General features: G+C 34.7%; 1 protein-coding gene across 1 annotated transcript in view; it reads right to left on the minus strand.

Moving 5' to 3' along the window:
* SLC49A4 (solute carrier family 49 member 4) overlaps positions 1-15,609 on the minus strand; it is a 98,751-nt gene that overhangs the window by 36,300 nt on the left and 46,842 nt on the right. Inside the window, exons 5-7 of the mRNA XM_068546618.1 lie at positions 14,850-14,958; positions 4,415-4,482; positions 1,170-1,297 (exon numbers count right to left, since the gene is read on the minus strand). Coding sequence (XP_068402719.1) covers positions 1,170-1,297; positions 4,415-4,482; positions 14,850-14,958 — 305 coding nt within the window. The remainder of the gene's footprint in view (positions 1-1,169; positions 1,298-4,414; positions 4,483-14,849; positions 14,959-15,609) is intronic.

Raw genomic sequence — 15,609 nt, forward strand, 5'->3', positions numbered from 1 at the left:
GCAGAAGATCTGAATACTCATTTTTCCAAAGAAGACATACAGATGTCCAACAGACAAATAAAAGAAGTTCAATATCATTAATCATCAGGGAAACACAAATCAAAATCACAACGAGATACTACCTCACACCTGTCAGAATGGCTATTATCAATAAGACAAGAAATAACAAGTGTTGGCAAGTATGTGGAGAAAAGGGAACCCTCCTACACTGTTGGGGGGAATGTAAGTTGGTGCAGCCACTATGGAAAACAGTATGGAGGTTCCTCAAAAAACTAAAAATAGAACTACCATATGATCCAGCAATTCCATTTCCTATCTGAAGGAATTGAAATCACTGTCTCAAAAAGGTATCTACACACCCCCCTTGTTCACTGCAGCATTATTTACAATAGCTAAGATATGGAAACAACCTAAGTGTCCATCAATGGATGAATGGATAAAGAAATTGTGGAATATATATGCAATAGAATATTACTCAGCCATAAAGAATGAAATCTTGCTATTTGTGACATGTTTAGATCTTGAGGATATTATGCTAAGTGAAGTAAGTCAGACAGAGAAAGACAAATACTGTATGATCTCTCTTATATATGGAATCAAAAACAAACAAACAAAAAAACCCAACAAGCCAAGCTCACAGAAACAGAGAACAGACTGGTGGTTGCAAGAGGTGGGGGGTGGTGGGAGAAATGGTGAACTGTTTGGTTTTTGTTTTTAGTTTAAATAAATTGAATAAAAAATTTTTTTAAAGGCTAAATATAAAATAAACCTATAGGTGCTCATTCAAAGAATTTTACTGGTGTGTACTTGAAACATCATAGCTTTTTGCCTTTGTTCATTTTCCTTCCTGTTTAACAATCATGTAACGGCTATAAAGAAGATAAAAAATACTTGTATTATGCTCTGATATGATTTTTAAAAGAATATAAGCTTTTCCATGCTATATAAGCTTAGGCTAAAGATTATACATTTCCATATGCAAAATCCAATGGAAATGTTTTTAGTTATTTCTTGAGCTCTTTTTAGATAGGATGATGGTCTGATGGCTAGACAAGAGAGACCTTTTTGTATATTTAACAATTACTTATGGAAAAAGTCCTACTGTCAGTGTGTATATACTTCTATAAACTGAAACTATTTATTCAAAGTTCAAAACAGTCTGTGCTCACCTGTGGTTAAAGGCAGGTGTGTGATGCTGTTCAAACAGGTCAGGGTGAACCACGTGGATGATAGTGTAGCCCCAGAAAACAGGAGGAGAAGAATTAGTTTCAGCATACCCCTGATAAAATCTGCAAACCTGAAAAGAAACAATGTTCTATGAATGCTAGCTGGATTTTTAAAATACCATTTACATCAATGGCACATTTTCATTAAACAATAATTTCTTGAAAAAATTTCAATGCTTTTAAAAGCAAGTTTTTTGATTTTTTTAAACTGATACATTTTATGTGTTTGTGTGTGTGTGATAAATGTTGCTTTGTGATAAATGCGTTCTTTTTTCTCTTACAAAACACATAAAATGTGATCTCTGTTCTGGATCTGTAAGTTACAGGATGGATTCTGAGTTTTTAATTGCCACTTTACTTTCTTTATATATTTTTCTGTAATTTCCAAACATCCTATAATGAGCACATATTGTCCTAGTTTTAGCAAATAGGCTAACTTGTTGATGTAAGCTTGCAAAGATGGCTCTCCCAAAATTCAAACTCACCTAGAGAACAAATACAAATGGTTACACCAGAGCCTTTGGGGTCCTATACGGTCTGGTCTCTGCCTCCACTTTCCCTTTGCCTTATTATTCTCCAGCTGCACAGCCCTGTTTCTGTTTCTCTTACATGCTAAGGTTGTTTCCCACAGCAACGGTAGCTTTTGCACCTGTCCTGGAATGCTGGTACCCCCAGATCGTCATATGACTTACTCCTGCTTATTCTTCAGGTCATTTGGGTCTCAGTTCAGGAAGGCTCTCCATGCTTGTGGAGGAAGCCCTCCCCATCCCAACTCCACACTCTATTTTCTCCATAGCATTTAACTCTATTGGAATTTCTCTTGTTTTTGCATTTATTGTTTGTCTTCCCTATCAGACTATAAGCTTTGTAACAGCAAAAACATAGCTCTAGAATAGTGAATTTATTCTAAAATTTGTGTATAATATTTCCCAGCATTTTAAGTTCTCAAAAATCCTGCTTTGTCTTGAATTAACATGAAACTCCTGGTTGAGATGCTTATCGTTTAGTCATGACCAAAAAGTTTTCCATTTGCCAACTGTTTTTCCTCATCTACTGATGAACCGTTGATTATATAAGCACAGTCCTCTTGCTGTGCCTGTACACAGCTTACTCTGTCCTTCAGAATTGTTCCTATTGTAGAAAAACTGATGCCATCCCAAATATAACATTTACCATGTTTTCTCTGTTTTTTAAATTGATTTTAATTTCTACTGTAATTATATGACTGGCAATATTATATTTCATTTTGCACTTATTTGATGTGATGTGGTTAATCATGTTTGTAAAGTGTAATCTAGACTAAAACGACTTCCTATGAGAGCTGATGCCATCTTTTGGTGGGAAAAATGGATGCACCTTTGCCTAGTGACTTTGGTTAGTTCTCTACTATGAAAATTCACAAACAGAAAATTCTTACGTACTCTGAAAAAGGTTCCACAGCTTGATGGAAATGCCCCTCAAGAAAATCCAAATGCTTTGTTATAATTCCATGCTCACCACTTTTCTGATTTATATTTTGCTATGCTGCATAAACTTACTTGTCAGATGGGCAGATGGCCAGGTATGAGAGAATAAAACAGTTTTCTGGTACAATCAGAATTGAGTGAAGTTGAACAGTGAGTAAATTTTCCAGGGCCTGATCCTACAAGAATAAACTGACTACTCTGGTCTACCAATTTTAGATACCTAGTCCTTTCAAATGGGCTAATACCATCAAAGTGTACTGTTAGGACCAAAGTATTACATTTAGTAGTAACCTTTAGTAATATAATCACAAAAAAAACCACCCAAAGCAGGAGATTCTGTTCTAGGGATCCCAAAAAGGCTGTTTTGAATATAATCTAAAAATTGATTTTAGGCTTAGGAGACACCTACAATTGATTTTGGATCCCAGAGTAAGGGCAGTACTTTTTAGAACTTCCATTTCAACAATTTAAAAACAGAAATGTCCTCATTCTAACTTTTCCATATAGTTAAAATTAAGGGTTTGTAGAACAAAATAAAGAGAAAGGAGCATATGAGATGTCATTTCTGATACATAATATGTCCCTCTTTGACCTATGTGGTGCTCAGAAAAGGATTTGGTAAATGATGACTCACTATCATTGGCTTGGAGATTTAATTAGAAAAATTAGATATGATTCTTATCAAATGTGATAGGTCAATGTATTCTAGTATCAGTGTAGTGATTTCCTACAAATAGCTATGCTCCTATTCTTCTTTAGCTTTTTGATTTTATCCTCATATTTTCCTAACTTATAAAAACCTCAGATAAAGTGATTTAGAAATTACAGTGACAATTTATTCTTTCATTAGCCCAGAAACACTAGGCAAACTGTAAGGTTTAGATATAATATTATCCTGTGTCAATTGTGTTTAAATATTTAGATAGCAAGGTGCTTCACGTATCTTATTTGATCTCCCCAAATATGTAATTAGATTCTTCCATTCCTGCTAAAATTGACTGTCCAATTTTGTTTTTGATTAAACAGGGTAAAATGACTTGGAAAGTGAATGAACATTATCTCACTGGAAACACCAAGAGTAGTTTTATAGGTAGTTACCTACATGAGTGACATTTTCATTCTTTCCTTTTTTTAGAATAAATGAGGCTTTTTCCTTCTTCTGTCTCTTTCTAAAAATGTGTTGTCATAATGGTTAAGATCAGAGGGAGTTTGATGAAACTCTAAGTCTTTACGGACATTTTTCATCAAAATGTGGTAACTATAGCGTCATACCTGCCAAAAATGACCAGAAATAAGTATCTGCTAATCAGGATACTGACTTTTCATGGAAAGTTCTAGAGATGCTCTTATGAACGATTCTTTTCAATTCTTTTCTAATCTCAATAACTATCAATTTGCCTTTATTACTGTATACTCTTTCCTTGGGTCCCATTTGTAGATGTTGTTCTCTAATAATATGGAGAAAGTCAGCTTAATTACACTGGAAATACATCTCTAGTCTCCAAAAACATTTTAGGATGGACTACTCCTGTGAAGGTTTCTTGTAGAAGCAAATTCTACCTACTGAATGTGAATTTTCTTATAGCCTGAACAAGTGCCCTTATCTGACTTTTGCCTGTTTTACTTTTCCTTCAATTTTAATGTTTATCTAGGGGAGCGGAGTCTCCCTTTGGGCTTTTTTTGGTTCTGCCCACTCACATGTTTAACGTAAAATATTCTCACCTTGCCATAGCTATTCCAACAACACAGCCTCCAACTATGGACCAAAATCCAATCCAGCCAGCATCTACCTGTTAAGAAAGTGGCAGACACATTTAATACAAGATTATCATATTGAAGTTTAGAAGGCATGGAAAAAAAAATCCTCTATTATCAGTATGTTAATAGCTAAATGGCAGCAAACCTAGGAAACACTATTTAAGAAAATGAATCAAATGAAAGGATTCATGTGTGACTAATTAATACAAACTTATCTAAATAAATACATCATTGATTAACTTTTTATTGGAATATTTAAATCAACAAAATAATCAATGTCGCAAACAGATATTTTTCAAATGTGTTCTACATGCCAGGTGTTGTACCAAGAACTCTTAAGAAAACAGGCAAAGGAGAAAAGATGGTCACTGACCTAAAAAGCTTAAATACAGCCAAGATACAGGAAACTACTAGGCAATAATTAAGTGCTAAAGTGTCTGGCACAAGTAAAAATGTATTAAGAGAAACAGAGAAGAGTAGGGGAAAGAGAGGGTTGGGGGGCGGGGAGAGAGTATGGGTGGAGCACCTGGTGAGACTAGACAGAGAAAGAATTTGAGCTGGATTTCAAATGGATAGCTCGCTCCACTCTTGAAGAAAACATTTCCAGCCCTGCCATTTACTAGCTTTGTGACTTTGGGCAAATTATGTCGTCTTACCTATAAAATGGACTAAATGAGAGAATCTGCATATAGAACTTAGATCAGCAGTCGACATACAGGGAAGTGCTCAATAAAGGTTAGAGCTGTTATTGTTACTTGATGATGTTTCCCCATCATCTAATGTCTTGTCTCTTTCCTACCTTCATGGACAAACTTATTCAGAGCAATCTACAAATGCTGCCTGTATTTCCTAATCACTCACGTATCTTTAACCCTTTTTTTTTTTTTTATTCAAACAGAAAGTCACAAAAATTAAAATCATCCTCATCAGTTCACTCAGTCCCATGTAATTAATTTTTTTTTATCTTGATCTTTTGTTAGCACTTTTATGAATTCATCAGTTTTCCGTTAGAGCTCTGAAAATGCTTATTCATTCAGTTCAGCAGTACAGTCAGTTACCAGAAACCTGTACTTGTCAGAGTCTTTTTCTTTAACTCTTACTATGACTTGGCTTCTATCTCAACTACACCCCAAGTCTCAGTTTCCTCATTAGTAGAATGGGGATAGTATGGATTTTTCTGAGAATTAAATAAGTTAATAAATGCAAAGTGCTCAAGACCTGTTAGCTGTCAATACCTGACATTCCGTGTGTCCCTAACAATATCGGGAGATTTTGTCTCCTCTTTCCCCTTCCCCCGGCCATCACACTTGCTTATTATCTTATTTCTTACTTCTGGACTCCTGTAATAGCAATATTTTTGCCCACTATTGCCAGAATAATTATTCCAATCATTCCACTTCCCTGCTCAGAAACAGTTACTGGCTTTCCTTGTAGTTATAGGGCAAAGTCCAAACTTGACCTGGCACTTGAGAGCTGCCCAAACTAAATTCTACCTTTTATTATTTTTCTACTCACATTTTTCATTACAGCTGTGATAGAGCTTGTCAGCTGTCCACCAAGATATGTTATATCTTGTTCTACCAGGGCACTTAGCTAGATTACATGTCCTAGCCCCCTATTCAGCTACATGTGACCACATAACTAAGTTCTCATTAATGGAAGGGGAAAAAGTGAGGTGTGCTACCTCTAGGCTAGAACCTGGAAGACAGCTCTATACCCCCTCCATGCTTTCTTTCCCTTTCTGCCGGCTGGAATCTGTATGGTCATCCCGCTTCACCCATGCATATAATGACAAGGTCCTAGGAGACAGAAGACCTGCAAAGTGGAAGCAACCTAGGTCTTAAATCAGTGTGAGGAAAAGAGCAGTCCCAACTGTGAACAACTGTCCTAGATTATTATGCAAACTGTCCTAGATTGCTATGTGAATGAGAAACGAATTTCTTCATAAGTCTCAGAATTTTGGGATTCTTAGTCTACTCTATGTAATACAATAACTTTATACAAATCTTCTTGCTCTACCAGTGTCTGGCTGCAGAAGCAAAGATAAATGCTTTCTGGAGAAAGATAATACCAGAAACTTAAATTATCTCTACATTTTTTTCATACTACTGGCATGAAGGGCAAGAGAATTCTCTGTTCTTCAGAATGCCCCTCTCCTTGCATTTAGCATCCATTAATACTCTGGATTAAGGTCCATTAATACTATGAGGCCCCCACAAACATTCTCATCTATCCCCTAGGTCAGTGGGGTCCTGCATCAGGTGAAGAACCACTGTGTATCTGACTGTACTAGCCCTGGTCCTTTCAGGCCATTTTGTGCTTTTCTCCTTCCCCTGTTCATGACATTTGCTTTAGTTAATAACATTCTACCCAATAATTAATTAAAGTTTTTCTTTGCTTGAATTTAATTAATTAATTGGGGGGGGCAGCACCTTCATTTGTCCACCAACCCAGAAGCTCTGCTTTTAATTTTAAATTCCATTTTATTTAATACCTGGTAGGATTCACGGTCTCTGTATCTCTCAGAGTTTGTACAAAGAGACGTACTTGGAAGGGCTTCTCAGGGTTTATAACATGAATCATAAGATGTGCAAAATCAGCATCATCTAAATGGGTGCTACACTTTCCTTCTTGAAACTGAGCATGCTTGGAATACCTGCTATCCAGAAAAATAGGTTAAGAAACTAAAAGAAGGCTTTCTTCTTATAGTAAAGGTACACTAGGTAATGTGGATTAATATTCTAGTTGAAAAAGCAGAAAATCTGGGGTGGAAAATCTATCTGAAGGTGGCAGAGAGCCAAGAAGGTAATCCAGAATTCTGGAACCATGATATAGGCTGAGAAGGAAGCCCAGAGGAGCAAGCCTGATATGTGGGGACACTTTTCCTTAGGGGTATGTCTGCTGATTTCAGAAAAGGTAGCTAAGGGGCTAAAAAGTTACTGACAGCCTCATGGATCTAGGAAGAAAAAAATATGAGTTCAAGGCCTGCTCTAAGGTGGTTGGCCTTGTAGAAAACCCCAGACTTTAGCTGGGAACTCTGAGAGTTACATCTAAGAGCAGTGTAAATTAGAAATGGAACTGTGGAAGGAAGGAAGGGAGGGAGGGAGGAAGGGAGGAAGGGAGAGAGGAAGGAAGGAAGGGAGGAAGGAAGGAAGAAATGGAATTGTATTCTGAGGGACTAAAACCCAGCTTTAAATGATCTCAATTCTTGAAACTAGATTAAGTATCCCTAGACTCCTAAGAAAAAACATAAGTTCTTTCTGGAGGAAAAGAACATTATTTGAAGCTTACGTTATCTCTACAACTTTTAATATACTATGTTGAGCACTCAGTCAAAAATAACTGAACACATAAGGAAATAAGAAAACATGAATGAATATCACAAATATAAAGAGACACACAGGGATCCAGATAAAGGGGTTAGGAGATACAGACTTTAAATAACTATTTTTAATAGTTCAAAAAAATAAAATACAAGATCAAGCATTTCCACAGAAATCTGGAAACTATGAAAAAGCATCAAATAAAAATTTTATAACTTAAGAATATAATAATTGAAATTAATAACTCATAGATGAGTTTAACAGCATATTAGATAGAGCTGAAAACTGAAATAGTGAGTTGGAAGAGAGGCTAGGTAAAATATCCAGTTTGAAGTAGAGAAAGGCAGAAGGATAGAAAATTCAGAACAGAGAGTAAGAGACATAGGACAGACAGTGTGAAAGTATAACATATACGGTTAGAGTTACTGAAGGAGAGAGAAATAGAGAAAACGGAGCATGAGCTTCGAAGGGATATTGGCTAAGAATTTTCTGAAATGGATGAGAGACATCAAGCCACAGATTCAAGAAGTCCTACAAACCTCAAGCAGAATAAATTTATTTATTTATTTTTTCCATTTTGAGTTACTTTTAATTTATTTTTATTTTTCAAACTGAAGTATAGTTGATTTACAGTATTATATGAGTTTCAGGTATACAGCATAGTGATTCAGTATTTTTACAGAGTATATTCCACTAAAAGTTATTACAAAATAATGGCTCTAATTCCCTGTGCTTTAAAATATATCCTTGTTGCTTATCTACTTTATACATAGTAGTTTGTATTTCTTAGTTCCATACCCCTAATTTGGCCTCTCTCCACTTCCCTCTTTCTTTTGGTAACCACTAGTTTTTTTTCTATATCTGTGAGTCTGTTTCTGTTTTGTATATACATTCATTTGTATTATTTTTTAGATTCCACATATAAGTGATATCATACAGTATTTGTCTTTGTCTGACTTATTTCACTAAGCATAATATTCTCTAGGTCTATCCATGTTGCTGCAAATGGCAAAATTTCATTTTCTTTTATGGCTGAGTAATATCCCATTGTGTGTGTGTATATATATATATATATATATATATATATATATATATATATATATCTCATCTTCTTTATCCATTCAGCATAAAATTTTAAAAACTTGCCACCTAGTTAAGCTGCTGAAACCAAAGACAAAGAGCCAAAGAGAAAATCTTAAATGCAGCAAGCTTTTAAATTTGAGAGCTGACTTCTCGGTTGAAGCAATGGAGGCCAGAAGAAGATGGTATTTTCAAATAAACAAAACAAAACAAAAACAAAGGTCAAATGAAGACATTTTCAGACCAAAGTAAAAAAACCCCAAACAAGAGAATTTGTTGTAAGCCGACCTACACAAAACACACACACACACACACACACACACACACACACACAGACACCACACACACACTGACTCTCTCTCTCTCTCTCTCAAGGGTGCTCTTTAGACAGAAGAAAAAGGATCACAGATGGAAGACTGACGATTAAGGAAAGAATGAAGAGCAACAAAATGGAAATATGAGAGTGAATCTAAATGAATATTGACTGTGTAAAATAACAATAAAAATGTGTCTTGGGCAGTTTAAAATATATGACAATAATAGCACAAAGTATGGTAGAGGCTTAAATGGAGTGAAAGGGTTCTAAGGACCTTGGACAGTCCTGGAAAAGGTAGAAGTTCTAATTTATAATAGATGTTAATAAGTGAAGTGTACATTCTGTACTTTCTAGGGTAACCACTAAATAGTAAAAGAGACTATAACTACCAAGTTAATAAAGGGGAAAAAAAGAGTAGTAAAAAATCCTTAATCCAGAAGAAGGTAAGAAAGAAGAGAAAAAGGATAGACCGGACTGGAAAAAAATAAAAACCAATAGTAAGGTGGTAGATCTAGACTCAAATTTATCAATAATTACATTAACTGCAAATGGACTAAATACTCCAATTAAAACACAAAGATGATCAGACTGAATTAAAGAAAAAATGATATGCTACTTATAAGAGGTGTACCTAAAGAAAGTCTGAAAGTAAAAAAATGCAAAAAGATATACCATGCCAACACAAATGAAGAGAAAGCTGGTGCAACTAAGGCTTTAAGGCAAAAAAGCATTACCAGAAAAAAAAAATAATACTTCCTACGGATGAAAGGTTCAATTCATTAGTCGATACTACAATTCTAGATTTATGTGCACCTAATTACACAGTCTTAAAATATATAAAGAAAATATTGACAGAAATAAAAGGGAGAAATAGACAAATTTAAAATAATTGTGTAGGATCTTAACACACCTCTCTCAGTAACTGATAGAACAAGCTGACAAAAATGAGTAAGGAATAGAAGATGTGAAACACACAATTAACAGAATTGGTCTAGTAGACATATATAAAACACTACACTCAAGAATTATAGAAAACAGTTCACCAAAAATTGGGTCAACAAATTTGAAAATACTGAAATCATAGTATATCCTTATGACCACATTTATGCAATTTAGTTAGGAATTAAAAAAAAAAGAACTAGAGGATCTTCCACAGTTTGTAGGTTAAGAAATGCCCTTCTAAATAACTCTGGAAACTAGAAAATATCTTAAATTCAATAATAATGAAAATCCAGAATGCATGGAATGCAGCTAAATCTGTGTTTAAAAGGACATAAATAGCCTTAAAATGTATGTATTAGGGAAGAAAAGCTAAAAATCAAGGATGTAAGCATTCATATTAAAAAGTTAGAAAAATGAAAGCAAAGTGACTTCACTCAAAAAAACAGAATAGAAAAAAATTAAGATAAAATCAAAAATTGATGAAATAAAAAATAAGCATTCATTAAAGAGCTACTGGTGAAATTATTCAAGGAAAAAATGAGAAAGAAGATACAGAAAATCAATATCTGGAATGATACAATGACTTACCTTGGAGACCTAATAAAATCATACAATGAAGAACTTATTACCATAAATTTGAAAACTGAGATGGAATGGACAAATTCTAGAAAGGTATAATTTCTTAAACTGACACAATAATAAGTAGAAAATTTGAATAATTTTATAGCTATTAAAGAAATTGAATTCATATCACAAAGAAAACTAGATGGCTTCATCAGTGAATTCTACCAAATATTTAGGGAAAAACAAAAGCCCCAAACCACTAAACTTACATAAACTCTTCCAATAATAGAAAAAGAGGAAACACTTTAGAAGTTGCTTTCTGAGACTAGCAAAATCTTGACACTAAAATTGAAATGGCAGTAAAGATGCTCAATATCACTAATTATTAGAGAAATGCAAATCAAAACTACAATGAGGTATCACCTCATACCGGTCAGAATGGCCATTATCAAAAAATCTAGAAACAATAAATGCTGGAAAGGGTGTGGCGAAAAGGGAAACCTCCTGTACTGTTTGTGGGAATGTAAATTGATACAGCCACTATGGAGAACAGTATGGAGGTTCCTTAAAAAACTAAAAGTAGAACTACCATATGACCCAGCAATCCCACTACTGGGCATATATCCAGAGAAAACCATAATTCAAAAAGAGTCATGTACCACAATGTTCATTGCAGCTCTATTTACAATAGCCAGGACGTGGAAGCAACCTAAGTGTCCATCAACAGATGAATGGATAAAGAAGATGTGGCACATATATACAATGGAAAATTACTCAGCCATAAAAAGAAACAAAATTGAGTTATTTGTAGTGAGGTGGATGGACCTATAGTCTGGCATACAGTGTGAAGTAAGTCAGAAACAGAAAAACAAACACCGTATGCTAACACATATATATGGAGTCTAAAAAAAAAAAAAAGGTACTGATGAACCTAGTGGCAGGGCAGGAATAAAGATGTAGACATAGAGAATGGACTTGAGGACACGGGGAGGGAGAGGGGGAGGGGGAAGCTGGGGCGAAGTGAGAGTAGCATCGACATATATACACTACCGGATGTAAAACAGATAGCTAGTGGGAAGGAGCAGCATGGCACAGGGAGATCAGCTCGGTGCTTTGCAATGACCTAGAGAGGTGGGATGGGGAGGGTGGGAGGGAGGCTCAAGAGGGAGGGGATATGGGGATATATGTACGTATATGGCTGATTCACTTTGTTGTACAACAGAAACTAACACAGTATTGTGAAGCAATTATACTCCAATAAAGATAAAAAAAAAATTGAAATGGCAGGACAAGATAAAAAAAAAATTATAATCTCATTCATGAACCTAACTGCAAAAAATCCTAAACAAAATGTAAGCAAACTGAATTCAGTGATATATAAAAAGTATAATAAATCTCTGACAAAATGCATTTAGTACATGAATGCAAGGTAGTTTAACATTTTATAATCAACAAATGTAATTCACCAAATTAGCAGTTTAAAAGAGAAAAACATATGATCATCTCAATGTTGAATTTTATTAAATGTATTTTTCTGCATCTATTTGTCATTAGTTACAACCGATGTGAGATGTATGCAGAGAGGCCGAAGTATCTATGGATAAATAAGTAAGTGAGTTTAATAAGGTTGCTGGATATAAGACAGCTGTATTTCAATCATTTTCAAAAACCAAGTATACTTCCTACATGCCAACCAACAGAAAATAAGATTTTTAAAGTTACCAATTACAATAGCTTCAGAAAGCATCAAGTACCTGGGAATAAATCTAACAAATAAATAGAGGGTGTTTTTGCAGAAAAGAGATTTAGAGAGACATCAGGACCTAAGTAAATGAAGAGAGATATAATAATAATGATTTGGAAGACTCACTATTACAAAAAAAGTTAATTCTTGAACTGATCTATAGATTCATAAAATTCTAATCAAAATCCTAATAAGGGGAGTATTTATTCTACTAAACACCAAAACTTATTCTAACACTAGAATACTTAAGACAATTTGGTGTTGGCACAGAGATAGACAAATAGACTAGATGAGAAAAGTAATTTAGAAACATCCATGCACATAAGGGCACTTCATTATGACAAAGATGACACTAGAGAGCAATGGGGAAAGAACAATCTTTCCAAAAATTCGTATTAGGTTAATAGAGAACTATGTGGGAACAAAGAAACTTAACCCCTACCTTATAACAAGCACAAAATTCAATTCTAGGTTTAAATGTGACAGGAATAACAATAAAGTTTCTAGAACAGCACTGTTGAATAGAACTTCCTGTGATGATGGAAATGTTCTATGTCAACACTGTCCGACATGGTACCCATAAGTTGCAAGTGGCTACTGAGCACTTGAAGAGTGGCCAATGCCAATGAGGAAGTGACTTTTTAATTTTAATTTCCTTTCAACTAATTTAAACTTCAAATTAAATAGCCACATGTGACTAGTGGCTACTGTACTGGATACCAGAGTTCTGCAAGATAACATAGGGGAATATATTTATGAACTTGGAGCAAGAAAAGATTTCTCTCACTCTCTCTTTTGCATTATAGTCTCTGTCTGCTAAATCCAATATCTAGACTATCTCTAAATTGGTTTCTATTGACTACTTTTTTTTGTTTTTGTTTTTAAATATGAACCATATTTTCCTGTTTCTTTTTATGTCTAATTTTAAAAAAACTGTATACTATATGTTGTGGATGATACAATATCAAGATTCTGGATAATTTTATCTTTCTCTAAAATAGTTCATTTTTGTGTTAGTAGGCCATTCAATTACCTTGAACTTGTGTAAGCTTGATATTGTGCTTTATTAGGGAAGAATATTAGAAACCAAGTTGTTTCCCAAGCTCCTTTCACCTGGCAGGACTCAATCTCCAAATTATCCCCTCTGCAAATTTTTGTCAGGGCTTGGTTTTAGGCTTTGTTCATGGTGGGTCTAAGTAGAATAGGCCTTACTCTACCTAGGGTATGGTCCTTGATTCTAAAGTTTGTCCTTTCTGGTGTCTCAGCAGAAGCCTAAGACATTAACAAGGTGTTAATGAGGTCATACCACTCTGGCTGGGCCAGAACTCCAAGGATCCTGCACTGCCTGCCCTCTACTATATTTGTTCTGCTTTCCACCCCACAATAGTCTCTCTAATAAGTCTCTGGTAGCTTTGCCCTTTACATGTGCAGTCCATTCCGCAGCCAAGACTTGCTGGGGAGCCCCCTTTCACACAGCTCTCTTCTTTATAAATCAGTAAGAAAAAGGTAGCCCAGTAGTGGGCAAGAAACTTGAACAGGTGTGTCACAAAAAAGGATGTCACTTAAAAAGATGTCATGGAAGTCACGACAATGGCACACAACTGCACAGTCATCAGCACGTCTAAATTTAAAAAGATTAACATTGCCAAGTGCTGGTAACGATGTGCAACAAGGAGAAATTTCATGTACTGCTGGTAGGACTATAAACTAATACAACTACTCTGGGGAAATTTGGCATCATCTATCAAAGCAGGCATACCCTATAACTAGCAATTCCATTCCTAGATAAATATCCAACAGAAATGTACATAGAGGTGCATCGAGAAACATATATGAGAATATCCATACACCACTGTTTATGACAGCCCAAATGTAGAACATTCCAAATGTTCATCAAAAGCAGATTAGACAAATTTTTGTTTATTCATATGGAATATCACATCAGTGTGCTGGATTTCTTCCATTTGATCTTCCAAATCTCTCTACCCCTTTCTAGCATGCTATTTGGAAGCAAGGAGAAGGAATGGATGTCATAAGCATATAGATGAAATGGTTATTTTAAAGGAAATGAGATACTGAGACTGAAGAGAAAGTGAGGGATTAGATGTAGGAATAGCCATATATTTAATGACGAGATCTTCATCTTTATAAACCATGAATCAAGGATTCTAAGATTTTCATTCATTATTTTTCTGTTTATTAGCATCAGTAATCATACCCAAATAAATGTGAAATTCATGGTGGTTAACAAAATCCAGGAAGAAAATCAATATTATTTATAACTATTTCATAAGGATCTTCCTTTTGCAGCAGTGACACAGGATAACGTTTTACCTAGGCCTTGAAGCTAAAAGTAAGAACAAGTAGACAATATTTATAATTTTAGTGAACTAAAAATACCTACAAGATATAAAGAAATAAAATGCTTACTTGGCTGACATGCACTGGTGTTAAAATTAAGTCCAGAACTCCAGACCAGCCAGCAAATACGCCAAGTGGTATGGCATATGCTAAAGCAATCATCAAAAATCTCAAATTGCTGTAAAAGAGGAGTAAAAGAAAACATTATTACAAATTCAAAATCTAGAGTTTAAACTCTTACTCACAGAAAAGTAAGTCATTTTGAAATTGGAACACCAGAATCAGAAATAGAAAATATTTGTCAGTTTGTTAATAAATTCCTTAAATTTTTTATATAAGAATAATCTTTTTGTTCATATTATTTAAAAATTTCAATGTTTATTATACAGATGAATTACTAACATTATTTCCTAGAATGAGTAGGCAGATTCAGTTTTTTTTAAAAAAGCTCCTATTTGAAAGGATAAATTACTGTTTCTTCTGATGAACGAGGTGGAGGGAAAAAAAGATTAAAGGTGAATGGTTAAACAAACTGTGTACATCCATACCATGGAATACTACTGAGCAGTAAAAAGGAATAACTACCAGTACACAAAACAACCTGGATGACTCTCCAGAGAATTATGGTGGGTGAAAAAAAGCTAACTCCAAAATTTTCTTTACTGTATGACTCAATTTATATAACGTTCTTGAAGTGACATTATAGTAACCGGAAAGAGATTAGTGGTTGCCAGGGGTTAAGGAGTAGAGTGGGAGGGAAGTAGGTGTGGCTATAAAAGGGCAACAGGAGGGAGCCTTGTGATGATGGAAATATTCTATATCTTTACTA

Source organism: Eschrichtius robustus, chromosome 6, assembly GCF_028021215.1.
Source record: "Eschrichtius robustus isolate mEscRob2 chromosome 6, mEscRob2.pri, whole genome shotgun sequence".
NCBI lineage: Eukaryota > Metazoa > Chordata > Mammalia > Artiodactyla > Eschrichtiidae > Eschrichtius > Eschrichtius robustus.